This window comes from Budorcas taxicolor, chromosome 8, assembly GCF_023091745.1.
Source record: "Budorcas taxicolor isolate Tak-1 chromosome 8, Takin1.1, whole genome shotgun sequence".
In the NCBI taxonomy this organism is placed as follows: Eukaryota; Metazoa; Chordata; class Mammalia; order Artiodactyla; family Bovidae; genus Budorcas; species Budorcas taxicolor.
This window is the reverse complement of record NC_068917.1, coordinates 62,770,777-62,796,745: the sequence shown is the minus strand read 5'-3', so window position 1 is coordinate 62,796,745 and position 25,969 is coordinate 62,770,777. Positions and strand designations below refer to the sequence as shown.

The window sequence follows — 25,969 nt, the reverse complement described above, 5'->3', positions numbered from 1 at the left end:
TAGATTTTCTTCATAAAGAGTACTTCAAACAACCAGCACATAGCAACAGACAGAAAGCACAAGTAGGTTTTGAGAATCCAGCTGTCTATTATGGCAGATATTAAAGAGACTTGCAAAAATGTAAAACAACTGCCATGCTCTAATTTGGGGATGTGAATATAGTTATTTTTCATTAAAAGTATGTTAACACAGTAATGTGTAATGGGTTTGTTTTATTTTTAATGAATTAATAAACACTGAATTTTGTTTTAACATGATAAGTATTGTTAGATATAACCTACTCCAACAAAAGCTTTTTGAATCTTCAAACCCCACTCTCAATTTTTAAGAGTATATAGGGTTCTAAAATGAAAAGGTTTGAGAATTGCCCCACTAGACCATGACTTATCCACAAAGTATCTGCATGTATTCTGAACCTGGTGCACAAAAAATTCACCTGGCAAATGTTTATCAGTGCCAACTTTATGCCTGATGCTATGCTACAGTGGGCATTCAGAACTGAAACAGAGTCCCTTCTCTGGAGGGTTCACAGACTGGTGGAGAAGCAAACAGGTACAAGAACAGTACCCTTATACTTAAGGGGGACTATGATGAGAATGTTAGTTAGGAGCCTGCAGGAAAAACACGCACCTATGAGGTGGAGAGGGTGGGAAGGAGGAGTTGATAGAGAAGGCTTCTCAGAAAAGCTGACACCTGGTATGTCTTTACAGCCACCAGGAATCAGCCAAGGGAAGGGAGGGAGAACAGAACGCATAAAAGGCGGAAGCTTTAAGAAAAGTATGGTGATGTCCTGCTCCGGCACTGAGCTCAGTATGAGTGCTACACCAGTACAAGTCTGCGTACTGGGGGTGAGTTTGGAAGTGCAAGAAGGTAGGCGAGAGCTGAAGCAGGCAGGCGCCAAAGCAAAGGGCCTTGTATACCATACTAAGAGATGTGGATTCTTAACATCAAAACAGGGAGAGCTAAGGGAGGCATTGGCAAGGATTTTAGGGTCTCACTCGCATCAACTTTAAAAAAGATTTTTCTGTCAAGGAGAGTTGGGGAACGAGGAGCAAGACCACAACAGACTCAGGCAGGAGGTAATATAAGGAACTGCCCAAGGCAACCCCAGAGAAGTTTGAGAAGTCTTCCTTATCTGGAGGAAGTACCTCCTACAGGATTAAGGGGATGTGGGGAGTGAGGGACAGGGGAGCTATTAATGACTCCCCTGGATTTGACCCTGGCTACAGGGTGGCTACAAGCGACTTTTTAAGAGTTTGGGGGAAACGGAGTCAGTTTTGTCCATATGTAGCACCAGTCGGCTAAGCAGATCTATACATTTCCCCGCCCCCTACCTCCCCGCCCTGACCTCGCCCAAGCCGAGGACCCAGGATTCCCACGGTTTCCACCCCACCAGCAAAAGCCAGGCCTCCCACCCGCCTGCCCCTCGGGAACAAGGCTTCCTCCGCCTGCTCTCCCCTTCCCCCCTCCAAGGCAGCTCTCCGCTTCCTCTCCACCCCCCCCCCCCACCCCAACCCGAGGAAAAAACGAAAACAAAAACAAACAGCTTCACGCCCGTGCCCCAGATTTCCCGACCCTGGGCCCCGGCTCCCAGAGCCGTTCGTGGCGCCCGCGGTCAGGGGGGACACCTCCCCCGCCCCTCAGCCCAGCAGCTCAGAACTCTTACCCTTGCCCCTGCCTTCCTCGCCCCAGCCTGGCCCCGCCTCCCCACGGGAAACATCCCAAAAAAGGGCAGAAAAGAAATTTCAGCGTAAAGTTGGCTCATAAGGGAAGAGAGGAGAGTCCGCCGGGAGAAGGGGAGGAGAAAAGAGGGCGGCCGGGGAAGCTAGGGGAAAACGGGGGTGGGTGGGGGTGAGCGGAGGGCGGTGGGGGTGGGGGAGTCCCGAGGAGGGACGGGGAAGGGACCGTAGGGACGCGTCCCGGTGGAGGTGGGGATGGGGGTAGGGAAGGCGCAGCGTCCTGCCTGGCAGAAGCCACGTGGAAAATATGCGGGGCACGTGGGGGGCGGGGCGGGCGGGCGCGGAGCTGGGATCCGAGGCTGGTCGGCAGTAGAGGAGGGGCCCTGGCTCCGGGGGTAGGGGATGGAAGCGGGGAGCGAGGGGAAGAGAGGTCAGGCCCGCCCTCGGGGGCAGCGAACCCGGCCTCGATCTGCACTGCGACCGGGCTTCTGGGCTCCCCTCCTGCCTCAGTTTCCCCAAGTCACTGGCGAGACTCATCGTTTTCACTGCCATGTCGGTAACGCAAAGCCAGAGTCTGGAACTCAGGGTAAACTGAGGCACTAAAGCGGCAGACGAGCCCCGCCTCCCAAGAGACATTTAATCCGAGGGGATTTACAGGAAACTTCTAAATTAAGGGCAGCGGCTGCTGCAGTTGAGGGGGGGACACTCTGCCCTCTGGTCCTTGTGCCCGGGCAGCTGCCGTGAGCTCAAGCCCCGAAATAGCCCCAGGGGCCCCAGCCGCAGCTGCCACAGGGCCGCGCTGTCACTCAGGAGAAGTGCGGAGCCCCCAGCCCCAGGGTCCCCTCCCCTCCGCGGCGCTAGTTTTTCCAGCCGACTATCCATCTACTTTCCCTTCCGACGGCTGCGGGCGGGGTGGGGGTGGGATGGAGAGGGGTGGGATAGAGGGGAGAGGCGGGGCCCTGAGGGGGCGGTCCCGAGGGGGTGGGCGCAGGGGGTGGCCGCGCCCCCCGACCCTGCAGTTCTTCTGCCCCTACAAGGTTTGGGACGCAGTGGGGGAGGGTCTTGGCCCCCGGCTCCGCCCGGTCCCTCCCCGCCTTTTAGGCGCCCACGCGGCAGGGACATCCCAGTCCCGCTTGGTGCTCCTCGCCCGCCACCCGTGCGCCCAGTCCGCGAGGCCAGCCCAGTTCTCCCGGTCCGCACTGCCCGCCGGCCGGCCCGTCCCCCACCGCAACCATGGACGCCATCAAGAAGAAGATGCAGATGTTAAAACTGGACAAGGAGAATGCCATCGACCGCGCAGAGCAGGCCGAGGCCGACAAGAAGCAAGCTGAGGACCGCTGCAAGCAGGTGGGGGGGTCCCAGGCCCGGCGCAGCCCCCGCCCCACCCCACAATGAGGGCAGGGTCGGCCCTGCCCTGTGCCCCTCAGCCACTGGCCTGCTCTCCAATGCTCTCTACCGTCCAGTGTGGGGGCTGCTGGGCCTTCACAGTACCCTGGAGGGTCCGTCACCAGAGCCACACTTCATTCCACCCACCTTAGCCTGGGGAGCCCCAGTCCCCAGATTTCCACTCCTGCCCTTGCAGAGCCATGATGGGCCTTCTCCTTGGGGCTGGGAACTTTCTCTCTACTCCCACCAGATCCCTACACACCCCTAGCTGCACTGTCCCCCACTGTCCTTGGATGTCCCTCCTCCTCCCTAACAGCCTCTAAATATCTCAGTACCCCTTCACACCCCCCCCCCCCCCCCCGACTCTGGCCTGGGCCTGGGCCTGGCTGACTGAGGTTTTTCTCTCCCAGCTGGAAGAGGAGCAGCAGGCCCTCCAGAAGAAGCTAAAAGGGACGGAGGACGAGGTGGAAAAGTATTCTGAATCAGTGAAGGATGCCCAGGAGAAACTGGAGCAGGCTGAGAAGAAAGCCACTGACGTGAGTGTGGACCTGGGGGTGTGGGAGAATTAGTGCACTGGAAGGGATCCCAGATGGGGATGGAGGGGACCTTCTTCACCAGGACTAAAAGGGTTTCCTTGCAGGAACCCAGGCTAGAGCAAGCTGGCACAAATAATTCAAGACAGTGGGTAAATCAAAACCACTTACCACTTCCCCCAGAGGACATAGCATTGCAATTCCATTGGGTTCCAGCTCTTAGAATGTACAGTGATCAAACAATGAGTCATCGTGGGGGTGGGTAGTACAAGAATTTACCCTCCACCTCAACTAATCCTCCAGTTGAAAATGCAGAGAAGACTGCAGCTACATTCTGGGGAGTGTGGGCTGTGGCTGTAGGTGCTGTGGGCAGCGGGAGAGAAAACGAATCCAAAGATGGTCCCTGACTTGAGTTACACCCGTGGGGTCCATTAGAAATTCCCTGGCCTTGACCTCTGGCTCCAGTGGCCCTGCTGTGCACTAGGGCCCCAGCTCAGGTTCTGTCGGTCCCGTATTTACCCTCATTAAGCTGTCAGCCTTGAGACCATGCCAGGACACAAATGCCAGGGCAGCCACCTTGGCAAGTCCTGCTCACTCTGAGATTTCTCTGCCCACCCCACACCTCCTAACCAGACATCTCCACCTCCTGCCAGTCCCAACCCCCACCCTGAGGTAGGAGAATGGCCATAAGACTTTGGACTTGGTACTTTCTCTGCCTCCTGTTCCCTATTTGCCTTCCACCCAGGATTAAGTTTAAAATGAGGCTTCAACTTGGATGGATGGGGGGATTAGCATAAGCATGGTCTGAACATCCGAGATCAGAGATGACATTACTGTTTGGGTTGACCATTATCCATGTTCCCCATCCCCCTCGGCCACCAAGGTTGGTTTCTCTGACCTCCAGTCTTTGGTTTTGGTTCTTCACCCGCCCTGGCACTTGGAAGGGAACTGACCTGCAGCTGCTGGTGAAGGCGACCCTGGGCATCTGACACTCTATAAATAACTGCAGCCCAGTGCAGCTGGAGGCAGGCCTGGAAACCCAAGGAGCTGGGTGGGGGCTGAAGAGGAGGAGGGGAGGACAGGGACAGAGCTGGGGAAGCGGGGCAGCAGAGTAGAGAGGGAGTAGAGAGGAAGCACTGCCCAGACTTCTTGTATGACCTTGAACACAGCACTTAACTCACGCACTGCCTCAGTCTCTCCTTCTTCTCTTGCTTCCCGTTTGTGCAATGGGGACAGCACCGTCTGTCCCGTGGTTAAGAGAGCACCATCCATAACTGGGAAAAACTTGAGAAGCACAAAACGGCAAAAGTCAGTCCTGTGATGCAGGCCCCAGGACTTCTAGGTTCTCCAGAGTCACTTGTTACCCTATGAGCATGAAGAGAGGTTCCCTTTTACAGAGTCTCACCTCTCTCCAGACCTCCAGGATTCCTGAGTCATTCTTCCCAACCCCCAGTGCGGTCCCCAGAACCCTTCCACGTGGAGTCACCCAGCCCTGCACCCAGGATGGGTTCCTGTCACTGTAGGTGGCCTTCAGCACCTGGAGTGTACAGGCAACACTGCTTTCTACACATGGTGCTGTTTCCCCTGTCCTACCCCCAGCGCTGCTCCCTGTCTCTCCCCTCTCCCTCTCTTCTTCCCCTGCACTGGTCCCTTCTCCTTTCCAGTCCTGAACCTCAGGGTCTGTATGTTTTGTCTTTGAGGGAGAGACAAGGGATGAGCTAATGTTTATGGGATGGGGACTCTGCAGGCAAATGCTCAAGTGCTTTGTGTGTGTTATTTTACTATTTCCCAAGATTGCTTATCATCAGAATCCCTGAGTGAATGAGTGATACTCGCTCAGTCATGTCTGACTCTGCAACCTCCTGCCAGGCTCCTCAGAATCCCGTGAAAGCTTAAAAAAGAATAAAAAAAAAAGAAGAATTTCCAAGCCCCTGCCCTGGAGATCTCAGTTCAGTGGCTCCAGCATGGAGCTAAAGAACCTGGATTTTTGTTTGTTTGTTTTACCTCCCTGATGGTCTGTTATTAATCCAGCATTAGAAGCACTGCATTATCTCAGAACATTCTACAAAGGAAGAACCAAGGCTTAGAGAAACTAAATAAGTTACCCAAGGTCACACAAGTATCTCAAAGACAGCAGTCTCACTCAGAGTGGATGCTCTTAACACCAAATTGCACTGCTTCTCTGCTTTGCCTTTTTGGGATCTTTCTTGCTCCGTCCTCTTTTTCTAAAGGTATCATCCCTTTCTATGGACCATCTCCAAAACCTCCATGATTTTGCCTCTATATTGCAGGATCAGTGGCGGATCTGCCACTTAGACTGCGCTTGTACTGCCCCCACTTGCATCCAGCACTGGCAGAGAGCCTCTTGCTACAGCCGTGGGTCCCTTAGCCTGGCTTGCCGCCTAAGCCTCCTGCTATGAGTCTGCCTGGCTGCCAATGACATCACAGAGCTTGATTCTGTGATTGGCGGATTTTCGCAGCACAGTGGCCTGGTTGGCCTGATTCTTTCCCACCCCTTGCCTGAGCCAGACTCTGCCAAGGAGTCAGGGCTACCTCAGACCTGATCCCAGCAGTAGGAGTGCTCTCAGACAGGACGGGGTGGAGGTGGCGGGGGTGGCGGGGCGATTTGTGTGCAGATATCCACTGGAGACTCTGCACAGTGCTAGAAGAGGCCCCGCAGCAGGGGAATGGAGCTTGTCCAAGAGTGCATGTTTTGGGCTGGAACAGAGAATCTGCGAAGAAGGTGGTTTAGTGAAAAAAAAAAAAAAAAAGGTTGAATGTCTGGAGGCCAGAAAGCTTAGCTTTGTTCTGACAAGCATCTTAACCATCCTCTGATGCCTCTCTGATCCTCATCCAAGGCAGACACAGCCTTTCTGACCTCTGACCTTTGACTCACAGGCTGAGGCAGATGTGGCCTCCCTGAACCGCCGCATTCAGCTGGTAGAGGAGGAGCTGGACCGAGCACAGGAGCGTCTGGCTACAGCCCTGCAGAAGCTGGAGGAGGCTGAGAAGGCAGCTGATGAGAGCGAGAGGTGGGCAGGGGGTTCCTCAGAGGATGGGGCGGGGAGGGAGCCGGGAGCCTGTCCCTGCTGGGCCTAACCCCACCCCCACCACTCGCCCTGCCTCTCAGAGGAATGAAGGTCATCGAAAACCGAGCTATGAAGGATGAGGAAAAGATGGAGCTGCAGGAGATGCAGCTGAAGGAGGCCAAGCACATCGCCGAGGATTCAGACCGCAAATATGAGGAGGTGACAGCCCTGCTCCACTATGTTCTCATACCTGAACCCCAGGCACCCCCAATCATTCACCATGAATCTCCTCCTCGCTCCCCCATCCCCACAGGTGGCCAGGAAGCTGGTGATCCTGGAAGGAGAGCTGGAGCGCTCAGAAGAGAGAGCTGAGGTGGCTGAGAGGTAAGGACACCCCAGGGTAGCAAGTGAACCTCGGCCTGAGCCCATGGCTGTGGGGCACTCCGTGCAGTGGGGAGGTGCTTCCCCAGGCAGGGGACCCCAGGGACAGGTCCTGCCTCTGACCCCTACCTGCTGCCCCCAGCCGAGCCAGGCAGCTGGAGGAGGAGCTTCGAACCATGGATCAGGCCCTCAAGTCCCTGATGGCCTCAGAGGAGGAGGTAGTCACCTCTCCGGACCTTTCTGGCCAATGGCACCTTGTCTCAGCTCACCCTCCCCTCCACCTCAGGCTGCCCTCTCTCACCCTGCTGGGGGTCGGGAGGGGCCTGGGGCTTCCAGTCTCTGGCTGCGGTCACTCTCACAACTTTGCTCTTCTCTTCTCTCCTCCACCCCTTCCCCACTGTGCCACCTCCACTGTCTCCCCCACTGTGCCCTCACATCCCACCCTGCCACACACCCCCCTGCAGTAAATGTGGGGACCTAGAGGAGGAGCTGAAAATTGTTACCAACAACTTGAAATCCCTGGAAGCCCAAGCGGACAAGGTAGAGGGGGGCAGAGGGGCAGTGAGGATGGGTTCCTTCAGGGAGGGAGGCGATGGGCCCAGGCAGGGCGGGGTGCAGTGTTTGATGGAGACAAAATCAGGAGTAGCCTGTGGGGCTCCGTGAAGAAATGAAGGTTTTGTCGGGGTGGTGAACTGATGACCTGTGTCTGTCCCTAAAAGTATTCCACCAAAGAAGATAAATATGAAGAGGAGATCAAACTGCTGGAGGAGAAGCTAAAGGAGGTGAGAGTCCTTCCAGTCCGAATGACCCTCAAGCCCCACAGTCCCTACCAGAGACCTCCTGTGGCAGGGAATTGGGAACGGGGGCAGAACAGAAGGTTGACTTAAGTGATAGTGTCTGGGAGGGCCTAAATTTTTGTTATTTTTCCCCATCTTGCCTTTACACCCAGGCTGAGACCCGAGCAGAGTTTGCTGAAAGGTCGGTGGCAAAGTTGGAGAAAACCATCGATGACCTGGAAGGTAAAAAGGATATTCCTCTGTACCCCCGAGACTTTCGAAATAGATCTGTACGACGCATGACTTATCTTCCTATCCCATGAGACTTGCCAGCGGTAAATTAGGACTGGGTCCCCTAGGACTCCACAGGTTTTGGCAGTCTCTGCCTCCCGTCCAAGTAGATAGATGATGTAGCCCCATCAACCCCAGTGCTTCGCAAACTTGAGAACCCCCTCAGAGAGTTTTTAAAAATACAAATTCCTGGGTCCTGCTCTGAAGTGACTGCTGACTTTGGACTGAATCTGTGTCTAACAAGCGCCCTGACAGTGCAGATGCTGCTGGTCCTCAGACCAGACTCTGAGTAGCACTGATCTGATAACACTGTCTCCAAGTACAGCACCCTCTTTATTAAATAGAGAGCTGTTTGCTTTAATATCTAGGTTTTCATGAAAACATTAATGGAAAATACTATTCTAAGCTAGATTTGATGAAAACAAATATCCAGGTATTTGCTAGTCTGTAGCTACTTCTCACTCTTATCAACAACGTTGTGCCTAAAACTGTCTTTCCCTTTTATTTCACTTTCATAACTCCCACATCTCTTGCTTCCAGCCCTCTCAGGCAAGCCTCAATTTTCTCTCCAACTTTAGACCTTTCTAGCTTGAGTGTCCTCCCCTTGCAGCAAGCACTTCTGCTTAGGCAAACCACTGTGCCCCCAGGTCCCTGGGGGGAGGCAGGAGCTCCTGGGGAAGCACCAACTTGGGGTACAGAGAAGGATAAAAGACGTAGGGGTACAGAGAGGAGACGAGGGGCCCCTGATGGCTGTCCAGCCTGTTCTCTGGCCTGTCTCCCTCATTCCATCTTCATCCACCTCTCTCTGATTCTTGTTCTCTCTATTACCCTCTCTCCTTCCACTCCTCTTTCCCTCCATTCCTTCTCCCCACACTCCTACCTGGCCCCCCTCTCCTGGACCCCCCACCAGATGAAGTCTATGCACAGAAGATGAAGTACAAGGCCATCAGTGAGGAGCTGGACAACGCACTCAATGACATCACCTCCCTCTGAGCCCCTTACCAGTGTGGCCCTCGGCCCCCTCTCTCTTCTCCTTTCCATTTTCTCTATGGGAAGCAGGGCCAGCAGGAGGAGCAGAAATTGCCAACACTGCACAGCCAGGCTGGGTGCAGCCTAGGAGAGCCCCCGCCACATCCGCTGCCCATCCTGGCACTTGCTTCATCCTTCTATATCCATCCACTCCTCCCTCTACCCACCGGCCTCCACCACTCTCTGCTGCTTAATAAACTCCATTTGGTCTCCATGCTGTTTTCCTGCCCTCTAAAGAGCACTGCCATCACCCCCACAGAGCACTGGTTCACTGCTGAGATCCCGGCTCCTATGGGCACCCCTAATCTTGTGACTCCCTCCCCCACTGAGCTCACCCACAGGACACTGAGGCCCACCCCAGAACCCCCTCTGCATGACTCTCTCTGCCGCATGTGGGCACGTATGACTGTGTCATTCACCACAGGCCCTCTGGTGCCTCTGAGATACACGCCCTTCTGCAAACCCAGGCATGTCACTGCCCTTGGAGCGCTCAGCTGAGATTCCAGGATATAAAGGAATGACTGGAAGGGGAGTGGGCTGGTAAGGTGTAGGGGAGGGGTACAAGGTTGTTAAAGGTCCAGGATGACGTTTGGAATGACACTGGATGCCAGCAACGTGGGGGCTTTCACTGCAGGTCTGTTTTCTGCCTCGAGTTTGTCTATCTGTCTGACACTCCCTTTCCTGGCTCAGTCTTTGTCTTTCCTCCTGTTTCCAACTCTCTTGAACCTTCTAAAGAAGGAGGGTAAATTAGTTTATGACTTGGGCCTTGCCATACACCTCCATGGCCCCGAAGCCTTGAGTGAGGCATCCCTGTCTTGGTCAGTCTATCTGTCTGTCCCACCCAAGGGGTCCTCAGATCCTTGAATGTTTGTGTCTTTGTATGCCTCCAACCCACTCCGTGTCTGTTTGTTACACCCCCTGTCCATGCCTCCCCACCCCACCCCTGCTCACGGGTTGCTTCCCCTCACAGAGACCTTGGCCAGTGCCAAGGAGGAGAACGTGGAGATCCACCAGACCCTCGACCAGACACTGCTGGAGCTCAACAACCTCTGAGGGCTGGCCCTGCCCCCAGCCAGGCTAGCTGCCACCCCAACCAATAAAACGGATGTTACCAGCATTATGGGGCCCGTTAAGCCTTTCTTGGGTATTGGCAGTGGTGGTGGTAATTTTCCAAAGTGGAGAAGGCGGAGAGGATGCCTCAGGGGAAGAGCAGAGTTGGAAGGAGCTCTGAGTGAGCCAGAGGGATGGGGGCACTAGGGTCACCAAGGAGGGGTTGTGAATGGGCTGTGTGGAGCAGAGAAGCCTGGCAGGGCTGGAGGAGCATTCTGGCCCTTATTACCCACAGGGCATAAGAACTGCTGTCAGCGGCACTGCCCCATTCCAGCAAGTGGCTGGGCACAACACAACTGGAAGGCAAAACCACAAAACTACATGGGTTTCACTTGAGCAGGGTGAAAGCCCAAAAGCCTCACTGATTTTAAGCCTAGAGACTGAGCCTGCCCTATAGACAGAGGGACAGACACACACACAGTCATTCCAACACTATAGACAGACACAGACACACACACACGGTCATTCTAACACTATAGGTCATTTCTGCCCGCTTAGTGTCAGACATCTATGTTAGGCACACTCCTGCTGCCTCATCAAAGATGTCCACATCCTAATCCTATGAAATGTCACCTTACATGGGAAAAGGGACTTTGCAGTCACGTTAAGGATTCTGAGATGGCGAGATTATTCTAGTTTATCTGCGTGGGCCCAACATAATCACAAGAGCCCTTTCAACGCAGTTGTAGGTGATGTGACAATGGAAGCAAGAGATTGGAGTGATGCAGGGAAGGGGCCACAAGCCAAGGAATGCTTGGCTTCTAGAAGCTGAAAAAGGCAGGAAAATATTCTCTCCTCAAGAGTGTCCAGAGGGAACCATCCCTGACGACACCCTGACTTTAGCCCATAGGATTCATTTTGGACATCTGACCTCTAGAACTCTTAAGAGAATAAATTTCCATTACCATTAAGTTTGTGGTAGTTTGTTACAGCAGTGATAGGAAATGAATGCACCATCCTTTTGATTTAGGAGACAAGGATTTGCTTTCCACAGGTTTTATTAGAAATATTTATTTTTAAAAATATCTTTGGAGGTTTAAAAGGAAGTGGTGTAATGAACAGAACAGTCTTCAGCTGCCCCTCGGATTCCTCTGACCAGCTTCTCTAAGTATTCTCCAAGTGGCAGGCCTCTAGGCAACAGTCTCTGTGACCTCTGCTGGGTGGTAGCTAACACTCCCTTTGGTCTCACTTGGGTGTCTACACAACAGGGAAGCCTAATCAGAAATCTCACCAGGGATGAGCTCATTTGCATGCAATTTGCATGGAGCTGCTCTGGACTCGGGGATGTGGGGACTGGGCCTGAGGGAGAGGGTCAGTATAATACCTTTGCTGCCTTCTCATTTGCACAAGGAAGGCGATGCTGGTAACAGCAAAGAGGAGGCCAAAAACCAGGGCCAGGATGTCGCCTGGAGGGAGGAAGAAAGAGACTGCTTCAGGGAGTGAAGAGGAGCCTGTAGGATTCCCTCAGAGCTGCTTCCACCTGCACCCCACCCCACCAGCTCCGTCCGAAGTTCTGCCACTCCCTGCGTCTCCAGCAGGGGCCAGCTAAGGGAAGGGGGTGGGTACACAAGGAGGGGTAAGATAAGCACCCTTTTGCTTCTTAAAGACAAAAGAGGTGGCTTGGGAAGGAGGATTGGAGGAGTTTTTTTGAGCTTCATTCTGACCAACTCTTGCTCTGGGGATGACAGGGTAAGCCCCACCTTGATCCAACACTATCCTATTGGGCTTGGAGTCTGTTCTACAGAAACGCAGAGGTAGCAATGGTGGTCCTGACTAGCCCCTGGCTGAACAGTGCCAAGGGTGGGGGCACAGACTCACCAGCAGCGAGACAGGAATTCAGGTGGACTGAAGAGAAAAAGCAGATGTTAGAGCTGAGGACTGTGACCACCACTGACAGACAAGTGAGGACACAAGAGAGGATGAGGGCCCTGTGGCTGGAGAGGGGGTCCCAGCATCAGCAGACAAAGTGTCACCTGGTTCAACAGTCCTAGGGCTGCCATCCACGCCAGCAGGGAAGGAGGCCTCAATTATTCGCCCATTCAAAGGCTGCGTAGCCCGGAAGTTCATCTGCAACCGGGAGTCATCAGGTCCCCACAGGGAGTCAGAGAGGGTGTGGAGCTGGGGAGGACAGCAGAGAGTGGGGGGTGGGCTCAACACAGAAGCGAAAGGGTCAGAGGCTTACAGCCAGTACCTCAGGGCTCCACTGTCCACGTCCGCCACTTCCCCCACACGGCCCCTTCATCTCTTTCTGCCTCCTCATCCCCAGTGTCACCTGCTTAGCACTCAGCTTTACTGTCTGGTTGAACACAGTCCAGATGACCCCTTGGGCACAGGGGGGTGTGGTGAGAGACCCCTCGTATCGGAAGTAGCGGCTGAGGTCAGAGGGCAGCAGTGCAGATACATCCAGTCCTGGGACCCAAGTCTCAGAGTCTGTGGAGAGGATGTGTGCTGAAGTCTAAACTTTCTTGACCTCCCCTCATACACACACCAAAGCTCAGGGGTAGAGGGATACATTTTTAAATCCCAGAAACCAAGTTGACCCAACTCCCTCAGACTATTTATTCACTGAGTGTATCCCTTCCCATAACTCAGCACAGGACATGACTCAGTAGAAAGTAAAAGGTTTTGGGGCTCACAGAGTAAGAGAACTGCTACCCTGGCCCTTCTTCTGGGTCTTCACTCTTACTTTGCATACTGTGATAACATGCTGGAATGCAGATGTAAGCCCAGAGTGAATCAAAAGAGAAAATGAGTAATTTTCTGAATAGCTTGTAATTTGAATAATTTGTAAGTAAATACCTATAACTGTAAAAGACACAAAAACTCAAAAAGCATAGTTCTCTTCAGTTTAGCAAAATGTAGGATCCAGCTGGGTGAGGTTTAAAATGACCTAGAGTGACTAAGAAGGAAAAGAAGATTTCCAACATTATTTACAAATTTAAAATATCTGATGCTGGGCTTCCTGGTGGCTCAGTGGTAAAAGAATGCCTGCCAATGCAGAGGACATAGGTTCAATCCCTTGCCGGGGAAAGATCCCACATGCTGCGGAGCAACGAAGCCCGTGCACCACAACTACTGAGCCTGTGCTCTAGAGCCTGGAACCGCAACTGCTGAACCTGCGCACTGCAAATACTGAAGCCCACATGCCCTAGAGCCTGTGCTCCACAACAAGAGAAGCCACTGCAATGAGAAGACTGCATAGTGCAGCTACAGAAGAGCCCCCACTTGCTGCAACTAGAAAAAGCCTGCACAGTAGTGAAGACCCAGCACAGCCAAAAATAAATAAAATTATTATTTTTTTAAAGTCAAATATTTGATGCTTTGAAGGAGTAATAGTTCTCAGAAAAATTTTAGCTCTCCAGACTCAACCCCTGGAGTTCCAAACACTGTTTTTTGGTTTTATTTGGTTTTCATCTTATCTTGGTTTCTGTTTGGTTTTTAAACAAAAAATCTGTGGGCAGCAGTTTGCTTTGCCTGTTTGCTGTGTTCAGCTTCATAGTTATTATCAAGGTCACAGTAAGCCAGTTCACACTGCAATCCCCTTCTCTGTGGGAGGGAGCCCTTCTCCATCCTCCGACCTGAGGCTCCCCAAGGATGGTTCTTTATGACAAGGGTATCAAGGGTAGGAGCCAGACCAACAAACTGACCTTCCTCAGTGATTTCTCCCAAACGTGACAGCAGCTGTTCATAGGCACTGTTTTCTTCTGGGCCTTCCTAGGAGATGACCATGCAAGACAGATGAATACATGTATCTAGAGTCATGCCTGGCAGCCTGTAGGTGATGTGGATTCCCATAATCCTCCCCCATTCCCCACCTCTGAGAATGCTGGGGAAACACAAAATCTTACGTATTATTACTCAAGGTCCATTTACTTCTTCTTTGCAAACTGACCTAACTAGGTGGACTCATTTTCAGTGGCAAATTGGAGGAAGAGGAGGATGCTGGGCCATTTTACTAGCATACAAGGCTCTCAACAATGGGCTCTACTTACTTTTCCAGGCTCACTTATCACTAACTCTGTACATATTCCATGGTCCTGCCACAGACAACCCCAATAACCTTTGTATCCATGGTACCTCTGCATTCACCTTAATAATTTATGAGTTTGACTTTTGGATCCAGGACATGCTATTTCCAAGGTACTTCTCTGCAGTGCTGTGAGGCTGGTGTTAATGAGTCAGGGAGGCAGTGAGTCTAACAGGTGTTTCACCATCCACAGGTGTCTCACCACCCTTCCTTCCTATTAGCCTCTTCTAATCATTGTGTTTGTCCAAAGAAGTCAAATGCTTCTCTAGACTCAGTGCATTTTGCAAAGGGGAAATTATGGGTTATAAAAGTATTAGAGAAATGACTCTTCCTTTTGACCATTCCGCACACCTTCCATCCCCCAAATGGGCCATATTCTGAGTCTTTGCGTGTACTGTTCGCTCTGCATGGAATATCTCTTTTTCTTTCCCACTAGCAAAGGCTTCAAGTTTTACCTCCTCTGTGAGGCCTTCCCTGACTACCTCTTTGACTATGTGTCCTGTGTATATGTCTACCCTGTCAGCCTCCCTCACTGGCTGTGGGGAGACAGGATCAACTGTTTTGGGATCTTTTTTTGTGGCCCAGAGCCTGGCTCACAGTGGGCGTTAACGAAAGAACTGAATGAAGATGACAGTCAGGTGCGGGGATGGGAGTTTCTGGGGCAAGATACTCTGAGCCCGAGGGCGTAAGAAAGCAGAGGTGGGGGGTGTCCAGGGCTGGTACCTGCAGAAAGGCGGCCAAGACGGCCAAGCCCCCTGGGCGCCCCAAGGCCTCGTCAAATTCCTCAAATGCAGTGCTGAGGTGAACCACGTGAATCTGGAGAAGACACGGTAGGAGTGGGCGAGGTCCCTTACCCGGCACTCCACTTTGACACTTCGCGGACAGCTGCGCGCTCACCTCGGCAGGAAAACGGTGACCATCAACCGTGTGTTCCGAGCCCGGGCGACCCGCGGCCCCCCAGTGCAAATGTAACTGCAGGGCCCGGTACTCCTGTCCAGGACCCAAGGCCATCTTCAGCCCGGAAGGCAGACTCAGCTGCACTGTGTGGTGAGAGGCAGGTGAGCCGGGGCCCGCCCCACCCTCAGCCTAACTTCCAATGACCGTCCCCTCATCTCCAGGTAGACTCCGCCCCTTCCCTGAGGCTCCGCCCCGAGACCGCCTCACCGGTGTGGCCATTGTTGCACAGGCGCAGTTTTGGTTGTGGCGGGAGCTCAAAGCCAAGGAGTTCCAGGGGTCGCAGGGCTGGACAAAACGCAGTGAGCTCCGGGCGGATGTCTACCGGGGATTGAAAGCGGCCAGCGCAGGCTGGGGACACCTGGGGCCATGGCGGAGCGCCTGGAGTGGGCAGGTGTGTACAGGAAGTTTGAAGACAAGATCAGGAACTTTTAGGGAAGCGGAGTAGAAAAAGTGATGCGGTCGAGTCAGGAGGGATCCGGCAGGGAAACAGAGGTAAAGGATGCGGGGGTCGGGGTTGGGGGGGGACTGGCAGACGTGGATGCGGGGTGAGAGGGATGCGTGTGCGGGCATCAGCAGAGCCGGGTGCCCAGATTGGGTCTCTGTAGGGGGTGGGTGTCTCACCTCCATAACGCCAATGACTGTGGCCATCCCCTGCATAAACGAGAAGAATGAAGAGGCTGATCTTTGAGCCCAGTTCCTCCCCAGCGGCCAAAAAGAGGTGGGTCATCCTCACTAGCAGCGTTCACAAACTCAAGAGTCTTACAAAAGCATAGCAGGTAACAGAAACACCACAAACAGGCACAATAGGTTGCAGCCAAATAAAACGCCACAGCTTGATGGGCCACACAAAGATTCTGCTAGCCCCGCTTGCAACCTCTGTCTTAGGGTCTGTAAAGTGGGTGGAGACCTCAGTTCCCAGGCCCAGGTTAGTAGACCATCTTTCTCCTTTAGAAATCCCTCCTCCCCACTCTCCCTGATTCCTTTCTGATCTCCATCTCCTTTTCCAAAGTTCCTGGCTTGAGGGTCAAGATACCAGGTTCCTCTTCCTGCTGTTTCCCTCTTCCTAGGTCTCACTTTCCTCATCTGTAGACTGAAGGGGCAGTGATTTCTACAAACCCTTCCTGCTCTTGCTTTGGTACCAGCCCCCTTCCTTCCTCTCCTGTCTCTTCATACTTTGCTCTCCACATTCCGATCTCTTTCTCCTCTCCAACCTCCCCCTTTCTTTTCTGTCTCTTCCTGCTTACCTCTCTCCGTGTCCCTTTTTTTCGTCTCTTCGTCTAGCTCTGAAAGAGGGTAAGGGGCTAGTGGCAAGGGAGCTCCTGGGGTTGGGAAAAATCACTGTCAGAGCACAGGCTCCTCTTCTTCCCTGAATAATCCCTCCCTGGGCTGGGGTTTAATGTGGGGGAAGCACCAACCTCCTGGAGCCTAGGTTTGCAGAGCTGATGACCACTTACCTTTTTCGTCTCTGTGGGCGTTATTCTGGGGGCCTTCAGTGTCCCTGGGTGCCTCAATAGTTGGTAGATCCTCTAACTTCAGAGAATTCTCTTCTCCTAGGTCCGTCTTCAATCCAGGTAGGTCCTCTTCTCCAGGTGAGTCCTCCTCTTCAGGTATATCCTCTTCACTGGGCAGGTCCTCCTCACCAAGTGGATCATCTTCCCCAGATGAATCTCCTCCTGTGGTGGGAGCACCCTGCATCCAGAGCAGGCTCTGGGGATGGGCAGGCACCAGAAGGAGCAGTAACAGCAGCAATTGCACAGCCGGGCCTGGGACAGGGGCCGGAATCCACAGAGGGAGCCGGGGGCTGGGGCACAGGGGAGCCATGCGGCTGACTGTGGGGTGTCCTGGGACACGGTGTGTACGGGCTGGGGCTGTACGTGCATCGGAAACAGGAGGTGGGTGGGGGAGGAGCATGCCTGGAGGGGAGCAGGCTGACTCACAGAAGGCCCTTTTGGAGATGGAGCCAAAGTCCTGTGGGTCTAACTGGCCCTGTGCCCCCTCTCCGATAGCAAGGTGGGAATGGGGTGGAGTGAGGGGCAGGTATGTGCCTAGCCAGAAGGTTATCGGGGTCATGGGCTCAGCCTGGAACCCAAGGCACCACCTGGCACTATACAGGTTCTCCCTGGCACCGCCCGACTGCTAGTCAGCCAGCTTCAGCTAACCCTGGCCTGCTTCCCAGCCCCAGGCAGCTGGGGCCCCCACATCCTCCGGCTGAGAGGGGAAGCTGCCCATATATACATCCCTGGCTGGGCCAGGGAGCAGGTAAAGGGGTAGGGAAAGCTCCTGGGGGAGTCTGGGGGTGGGAGAGTGGATGGATGAATAGGTGGGATGTGAATTTGAATATGAATGGACAGCTGCATATATTCATGAGTCTCTGATGGGTTAAAACTGAATGTAATATTCATCATATTACACCTCTGCTCAAAAACCTACACTGGCTTCCCACACTCTGCAAAGTATCTTCCATCTGCCTATCTTCTCTCTCCAGATGACTTCAAGTCCCTTAAAAATCTTACCCAAGAGACTTTTCCATCTTATCTCCTACTACTCTCCCTCATATTCTAGCCAAATTAAACTATTCGTTTTTATCCAAACCTTTGTTCATCTATTTCTTTCTTTCACTCTTCTGTTTATTTAGCATCTACCATATGTCAGGCTAGAGGTATGGAAACAAGACACAGTCCCTGTCCTGAGGAGCTCAGTCTGGTGAGTGAGGGCAAAACTATCATAATATTTGGAGGAGAGAGATGAATTCTTCCTCAGAAAGTAACACAGAAGTTGGCAATATCTGGTCAGGGTTTAAAGAAGTAGCAGTTCAATTGGTTAAAAAAAAAAAAGTGGGGGAAATGGGATCCTGGGCAAAAGAGAGATATCAAATACTTTGAGCAGGAGAGTGACAGAATCTGTATCTCACACTAGGTTATGTTGAGGGGTGGTGTGGAGCACGGATTGGAGGGGGAAAGTGGGTGCAAAGAGGTGAAGAGTGAGAGGACCCCAAGAATGGGCTGGGGGTTCCCAGTCTGCCTATTCACTTAACATTTGGTGAGCCCCCTCCAGTCTTCCAGGCATGGTTCTAGGCCGTAGGGACGCAGCGCTCACCTGGAGAACAGCCTCTGCTGTTCTGTAGCTCACATTCTAGGAAGGCCCCAGTGGCTTCGACAAACCAGAAGACAGTAAGGCCATCTCAGGAGATTCTTCTCTGGGGCTCATATTCAGTAGGTATGTACACCATTATGGTTGTATAGGCTAATTAAATATGTTGAACATTTATAATCTGGTTTGTAACTAGCCCCTAACTCCAGGGTGCTCCTGCTGCCCCACTCCCCTCTGGGGACCCTCCTAGCCTTATGACCTCTTATCTAAAGAAGTAATGCTTGGCACAACACAGGCTCTGGACACCACTTGAGTGTCCCATCCAGTTTCCACTCTGGATCAGTATTTATATACCCATTACCGTGTTATATAGTTTTATTATCTCCTCTGTGTAAATCCCTTTTATTATTCAAGACTCAGCTCATACAACCACTATGGAGAACAGTATGGAGCTTCCTTAAAAAACTAAATAGAACCATCATATGATCCAGCAGTCCCACACCTGAGCATATGTCTGGAGAAAACCATAATTCAAAAAGATATATGCACCACCCCAATGTTCACTGAAGCACTATTTACAATAGCCAAGACATGGAAGCAACCCAAATATCCATTGATAGATGAGTAGATAAAGAAGATGTGGGGGGTGTGTGTGTGTGTGTGTAATACTACACAGCCATAAAAAAGAATGCAACAATAACATTTGCAGCAACATGGGTGGATCTAGAGATTGTCATAGTTAAGTAAGTCAGAGAAATAAATACCATGATATCATTTATATGTGGAATCCAAAAAAAAAAAAAGATACAAATGAACTTATTTACAAAACAGAAACAGATTCACAGAATTAGAAAAGACACTTATGGTTACCAAAGGGGAAAGGTAGAGGTGAGGGATAAAATAGGAGGTTGGGATTAACATATGAACACTACTATATGGAAAAGGATGGATATATGTGTATATATATAACTGATTCACTTTGCTGTACATCTGAAACTAACAAAACATTGTATATCAGCTATACTCCAAATATTAAAAAAAAGACTCACCTCAAAGGCTATCTCCAGGAAGTCTTGCTTGACCAACTCTACACCACAGGAAGAGATATCTGGTGACTCTGAACCACCACAGTTCTTTGCCTGCCCTAATAATCTTGCTTACCATCCAATTCATATTAAGGTGATTTATGACATTATATCTGCTCTAATAGCCTCGAGGTTCATAAGGACAGGGTCCAGTATTTGACTGAGTCCATCTTATATTCAACTGTCTTTTATTATGGATCATTTTTCTCTTTTCAGATCACTGTGCCAGGGCTTAAGAAAAACCAGACTAAGATAGCTTCCCTGCCTTCAGGGAGCCCATTGACAATGACCTGTGTATGTCAAACCATAATTATTCCAGGAGCAGGGCATCACATTTATACAGCACCCTAAACTGTGTGCCTTGTCAGAGTGACTGTCATACTGTAGGCCAAAACTTGTATGGTTCAACAACAGCTGTGCTCCAAGCAGTCATCTTAGGAGTCAGTCAGTCTACCAATCTAGGTTGCCATTTCTGAAGCTAAATTAAGAGCCATCCATGGCAATTCAAGCAGGCACTCCTGATGGTCAGCTCATTGCCTTGGGCAGCTGTGTTGTTAGAACCTTGGTTGGACCCAGACACATGGAAGGTACATGATAATATCTAAGTTGGATAGGCCTGGATAAGACAGAAGGGGATAATGACTAATCTAATTGAGATGGGGGAGGTCATGGGAAGGACAGAAAACAGGAACACCATGCTACCTGAAGTCTGGAGTTTGCATGTCCAGAACTTTCTCCAACACCAATCCTAGCTTTATTCCATATTCCCTTTCCAAACGTTTTGAATGTTTCCATCTTTTCCTGTTGTAGATCTCTGTCAGGGTCTCCTTGAACACTTCTCTGTGGTGTTTGCACACGTCTCCCCTCTGTCTCTGCTGCTTTTCCTCAGTATTTCAGAGTCCAGATCTACATCGAGGTGCAGCTCTGTGCTCCGGCTTCCTAATTTCCCAAGTGCCATTCTCCATGGGTGCTGTCTCTTGAGCTCTCCGTCTCTGTGTGACTATGTCTCTGGTCTGGGTGGGGAATGTGGACTCTGATCTGGCCTTTGCAACTGGGAGTCTGCCAAACTCTAGAACAGGTTTGAGCTCCCAGAGTCTTGTTTCCTGGGTCTCCCTAGGTTGGGACAGAGTGTACTCAGGGCTAATTGACTAGGTCAACCCCTTCTCCTGTCTTGGCCTGGCACACACTTCTCTGTGGTTGCTTAGGGCCAAGACTTTTGTCATTAGGGTCTGTGTCTTAAGACATCGAGAGCCATGTCTCTTGCTTATCCCATGGCTGCAGAGAAGGGAGCTATGTACCAGGGAAGCAGAAGAAAAATCCCCCTATTCCCCAGACATGGACCGGAAGCAAAGACAAATCACAGCCCTTCTGGGGTGCTGGGGACTGCCCTGTAGTTCGAGCCCACCTCACCATCTATATTATTTTCCTAGGACTGCTGTAACAAATTTCCACAAACTGGGTGGCTTAAAGCAACCAAGATTATTCTCTCACAGTTCTGGCGGTGAGGAGTCTGAAATTAAGGTGTTGGTAGGGCCCTGTTCCTTCTGAAGGTTCAAAGGCCTCTTTCAGCTTCTGGTGGCTCCAGGCATTCCTTGGCTTGTGGCTGCCTAACTTCAATCTGTGCTTCCGACTTCACATGGCCTTCTCTTGTCCGTGTGTCTTCTACTGGCTGTCGCTTTTTTTTTTGACGGGTAAGGAGATTTATTTAGAAGGAACACACTCCACAGAGTGTGGGCCGTCTCAGAACGTGAAAGCAGCCCTGGCTGTCTCTTATAGGAACACTTATCATTGGATTTAGGGCCCACCAGGATAATCCAGGATGATCTTAAGATTCTTAATTTAACTGCATCTACAAAAACCCTTTTTCCAAATAGGGTGACATTCACAGGTTTGAAGGGTTAGGACATGGACTTATCTTTATGGGGGTCACCATTTAGCCCACTGTACCATCAGCTGTTTTGGAACTGAACACACAGGGTGATGTGTTGGAGACCTTCGTGCCTTCTGCCTATCTCTCACTTCATGTAGGCAATTTCATCTATTCCCATGGCTTCTGTAAACTCATGACAGCCAAGTATCCCCAGGTTGGACTCTGCTTATTTCAGATATGTAACCACCTACCTAATGGGTGTCCCCACATGGATCTCCCACAAGTATCTCAAATTCAACAGGCCTCTAGCCAAATTCCTCTGTCCCCAAAACTACTTCTTCCACCTTCTACCAAGTGGTGTGAGTCAGAAACCTGGTACCATCTTTTCTTTAATTTTTTCCTTCACCTCTGACATTGTTATCAAGCCCTACGGATTCTACCTTCTAAACTTTTCATCCTTGTGTTTCATCCTAATCTACACTTCGATCACCTCTTACCTGGATAACTGCAGCTGCCTCCTAATGGGTCTTGCTGAGTCCAGCTAGCCAGGGTGATCTCTCTAAAATGCACTTATCATCTCACTCTCTACTTAAGACCTTTGAATGTCTCCCATTGCCCTTAGGATAAAGTCCATAGTATTTGACATGGCCTTCAGAGGCCTGCCGTTGCCTTGTTTTCCTTGATGGGTTTGAACCTAGGTGGGGCCAATCAGAATGAAGCTCTGTGTTTCCACTATTTGATGACTGAGGGAACTCACTTTCACTTTGTCCAAACATGGATAAGGAAGCAGACAACCTTTGAAACTGTGGGCAGCCACCTTGTAACCCGAACGGAAGCCAGCCTTAAGATGAAGATAAAACCATGAAAGACAGAGGAACTGTGGAAAGCAGTCCTTGGGGCTAAACTAACCCTAGAGCCTGTATCTGGACTTTTCAGTTACATGAGCCAATAAATTATTGTTAAGCCACTTTGAATTGATTATTTGTGACATAGTCTTACTGATATAGATTCCCTCTATAGCCTGTGTCTATGTCTCCAGTCTCCTTTCTCATCATACGTACCTTTGCAATCTGTGCTCCAGTCTTACTAAACTTCTAGCAGTTTCTTGAATGCATCACGTGTGTGTGTGTGTTTTATCTCTAATCCCTTATCCATGCTATTTTTCTGTCTACCTCACCCACACTGCCAGCTCCGCCTAGTCAAGTTTTGTTCTGTTTATTCTCCTGGCATCCTTCAGTTCACGTTACTTCCTCTGAGAAGCCTCCCTGACCCCTAGATTAGGGTCAGTCCCTTCCTCCTGCATGCTTAGAAGCCTGTATTTCCTTTGTAATGTGTATCTCACTTTATGGTGACTCCTTACCATGTCTGTCGTGCTGGACTAAAAGCATTCATAAGGGCATGGGTCACATTTCTCTTACTCCCCATCTTCATGCCTAGCATAGAACCTGATGCATGAGAGGCATTTAATATTTTTTAAATATTGATTTATTTGGCTGCTTTTGGGTCTCAGTTGCAGCACGTGGGATCTTTGTTGCCTCTTGTAGGATCTTTCGTTGGGATCCATGAACTCTCTAGTTTTGGTGTGCAGGCTTTGCAGTTGCGGTGCTCAGGTTTAGTTGCCCTGCAGCATGTGGGATTTTAGTTCCCCAACCAGGGATCAAACCCACGTCTCCTGCATTGCATGGTGGATTCTTAACCACTGGACCACCAGGGAAGTCCCAAGGCATTTGATTTTTGTGGAATGACTGGTGGTTATTGTTTAAAGCATCCTGAGAGCTTCTCTAGCAGCCAGTTAGTTGAAAGCAGAGGTTAAGGGTAATTAAATGATACAGGGAAAAAAAATTTTTTTTTTTTTGGCTGTGCCACACAGCTTACAGAATCTTAGTTCCCTGACCAAGGATTGAACCGGGCTCCAGCAGTAAAAGCGCTGAGTCCTAACCACTGGACTGCCAAAGAATCACCTTCACTCCTTTATTTTTATTTTTTTAAATAAAGAAAAAAAGTATATATATATTTTTAAGAATAGACTTCCCCAGTGGTCTAGTGGTTAAGACTCCACCTTCCAATGAGGGGGATGTGGGTTCAATCCTTGGTTTGGGAACTAAGATCCCACATGCCACAGGATTTTATTTTTAAAAATAAATTTTAAAGGATAGGTTGTTGGCTGCCCTCTGATCCTCCTCTTTGTCCCCTGCCCCTTCCTTTAGCTTTAGGGGAGACTGTGGGTGGAATCAGTTCTAGGCAGACTATGCCTGACTTGCTCTGTGAGACGCTTGGTCCCCAGGGAATCAGTTGTCTCCAAGGGTCCTCAGTGTGTCTTGCTCGGCTTTGCCCTCCTCTGCCTCAACAGTTGAATGATTTCCCCACCTGAGCTCACAGTTGACTCTATTCTCATCTCCTCTTCCATCCACCTAAAGTACACTCACACACTGGCAGGACACCCAGACACCCTCATCACCGACTGTGCCCCCAGGGGTTATGCTCTGTTCTCATCACCTGGGCTCATGGTGATGCCAGTTATCATGAGATGACCTGTCCCCTTCCACCCTGCAGCTCTTGGTGTAGACTGTCCGACATTCACCTGAGGCAGTCTAACCAGTGTTCCACCTATATGGTATCACCAGTTCCCCTGTGACTTGTCCAAGGTACAGTCTGACCCAAACTCTCTTACCTCCACCAAGCCCTTCAAGTTGTTTTTCCCTGATCTAAGTCCAGCATTTCTCTTTCCTCAGAATTCTTAGAATGTCAGAGAGCTAGAGGTGACCTCAGAACCCTGACAATACCCTGGTCTTTGGCTTTGGGCCTGGATTCCTATGAGTCCTCAGTGGTAGTAATGGGGCCTAAGATTTCTAACTAACATTGTGGTTTTTAATAGCACTTTCCCCCCCTAATTTACATAGTAACACATGCATGCTCAAGCAGAAAACTTGGGAAAAGCAAAAAAGTATAAGGAAATTTTAAAAATCACCCTTTTAATCCCATTCACCCCTTTAACCTTAGTGATCCAGTACCTCTTACAGCTTAGGTGCTTAATAAATATTTGTTGAATGAATTACCTTTGGTCCCATCACCCAGAGATAAAAACCACAACTACCTTTCGATTGTTTATCCTTCCAGTTATATATTTTGTTGTTGTTCAGTTGCTTAGTCATGTCTGACTCTGCGACCCCATGGATTGCAGCACACCAGGCTTCCCTGATTATACCTAAATAGATCGTATTATACAGTTTTATGGCCTGCTTTTTTCCTCTTGGAAATATACTGTGTTTCCCAAAATTAATGGCTTTTTAACATCATCTTCAATGCTTTCATATTATTCCTTCAAATGGCTGTACCATAATTTTCCTAGCTAATTCTCTACCATTGGGCATTTAAGTGACTTCCAGTTTTCTGTTGTTACAAACATTTTGCCACCCATCCTAGTATATATATATTTTGTCCTCATATCTGCTTTTTAGGATGCATTACTAGAAGTGGAATTGCTGGGTCATAAGAGTAGGCACATTTTAAGATATCTCATACATACTGACAAAATGGCACTGCTAATTTACCCTCCAGGGCTATTGCCAGTTTTCCAAAAGACCTAACTAAGTAAGGAAAATATAGTACCTTTTAACTCTGACTAGGTAACACAGATTAATCAGCTCCAAGCTTTTACCTTTGGCCAGAATTACAGCAATTCCGACCCACAACGTTAGTTACTGACATTTGCTGATGGGAAGTTAACTGGCTATCGGGCTTTGGATCAGTATGAAAGGAGAAGACGAGTTAGTGACTTAAAACCGAGGAACTTTTGTCCAGCGGCCAAAATATTCAAAACCTGGTGACCCGTGAGGATTCTTAATGATGAAAGACTGGGGACAGCTGGACCCCAGCGTTTGGCACGGGTCCACGACAGAAGCTCAATTCTACAGGTGGGACACTGCGACCTTGCCAGTGTCTAAACCCCCAAGTATCCTGACTCAAAGTCCAGGCTGATGTCCCAACTTCAGTTCAGTTCAGTCGCTCAGTCGTGTCCGACTCTGCAACCCCATGATGCAGCACGCCAGGCCTCCCTGTCCATCACCAACTCCCGGAGTTCACTCAAACTCACATCCGTCGAGTCGGTGATGCCATCCAGCCATCTCATTCTCTGTTGTCCCCTTTGCCTCCTGCCCCCAATTCCTCCTAGCATCAGAGTCTTTTCCAACGAGTCAGCTCTTCGCAGGAGGTGGCCAAAGTACTGGAGTTTCAGCCTCAGCATCAGTCTTTCCAAAGAACACCCAGGGCTGACCTTCAGAATGGACTGGTTGGATCTCCTTGCAGTCCAAGGGACTCTCAAGAGTTTTCTCCAACACCACAGTTCAAAAGCATCAATTCTTTCCGTTTTCTTGACAGTCCAACTATCACATCCATACATGACCACTGGAAAAACCATAGCCTTGACTAGACGGGCCTTTGTTGGCAAAATAATGTCTCTGCTCCAACTTAGTGCCACTCAAAGGAGGGCCACCCACTTGCCGCACCCTGTCCGGCCCTGGCTGGAGCCGCCTACCTGTAGCGCCTCGCTGGCGCCGACCTGATGCGGTTTAGCGAGCCGCTGCGCATGCCCTCGCCTGCGCACAGCCTCCAGGCGCCAGGGGGCGCACTCCCCTCAAGGGCCCGCCCCAGCAGCCCCGCCCCCGGGTCCGTTTGGATTTGAATCTCCGGCGGGCTGCGTCCGGAAGTGGCAACCCCTCAGTCCGGC

The 25,969-nt window shown here is 50.7% G+C and overlaps 2 protein-coding genes across 2 annotated transcripts; one reads left to right on the top strand and one right to left on the bottom strand.

The window, feature by feature from the left end:
- Positions 1-2,786: 2,786 nt before the first annotated feature.
- TPM2 (tropomyosin 2) lies at positions 2,787-9,318 on the top strand. Its single transcript, XM_052645054.1, has 9 exons — positions 2,787-3,026; positions 3,476-3,601; positions 6,497-6,630; positions 6,729-6,846; positions 6,941-7,011; positions 7,473-7,548; positions 7,728-7,790; positions 7,958-8,027; positions 8,986-9,318. The coding sequence occupies exons 1-9, from the start codon at positions 2,913-2,915 to the stop codon at positions 9,066-9,068; spliced, it is 855 nt and encodes a 284-aa protein (XP_052501014.1). The 5' UTR covers positions 2,787-2,912; the 3' UTR covers positions 9,069-9,318.
- A 1,955-nt stretch (positions 9,319-11,273) lies between these two features.
- On the bottom strand, positions 11,274-17,019 carry CA9 (carbonic anhydrase 9). Its single transcript, XM_052645333.1, has 11 exons — positions 16,653-17,019; positions 15,820-15,849; positions 15,406-15,576; positions 15,139-15,281; positions 14,965-15,057; positions 13,862-13,928; positions 12,487-12,644; positions 12,188-12,332; positions 12,033-12,059; positions 11,539-11,620; positions 11,274-11,411 (listed from the first exon to the last, which is right to left on the bottom strand). Exons 1-11 carry the CDS (start codon positions 17,017-17,019, stop codon positions 11,345-11,347), a joined length of 1,350 nt encoding a protein of 449 aa, XP_052501293.1. The 3' UTR covers positions 11,274-11,344.
- Between the last annotated feature and the right edge of the window lie 8,950 nt (positions 17,020-25,969).

Coding starts and splice junctions, on each gene's coding strand:
- TPM2 (XM_052645054.1), top strand. CDS start 2,913: ATGGACGCCATCAAGAAGAAGATGCAGATGTTAAAACTGGACAAGGAG. Junction 3,602..6,496: donor CTGAGAAGAAAGCCACTGAC/GTGAGTGTGGAC, acceptor TTTGACTCACAG/GCTGAGGCAGATGTGGCCTC. Junction 7,012..7,472: donor AGAGCTGAGGTGGCTGAGAG/GTAAGGACACCC, acceptor ACCCCCCTGCAG/TAAATGTGGGGACCTAGAGG.
- CA9 (XM_052645333.1), bottom strand. CDS start 17,019: ATGGCTCCCCTGTGCCCCAGCCCCCGGCTCCCTCTGTGGATTCCGGCC. Junction 15,282..15,405: donor GTGCAACAATGGCCACACCG/GTGAGGCGGTCT, acceptor CTCACCACACAG/TGCAGCTGAGTCTGCCTTCC. Junction 12,645..13,861: donor GGGAGAAATCACTGAGGAAG/GTCAGTTTGTTG, acceptor TCCTCTCCACAG/ACTCTGAGACTTGGGTCCCA.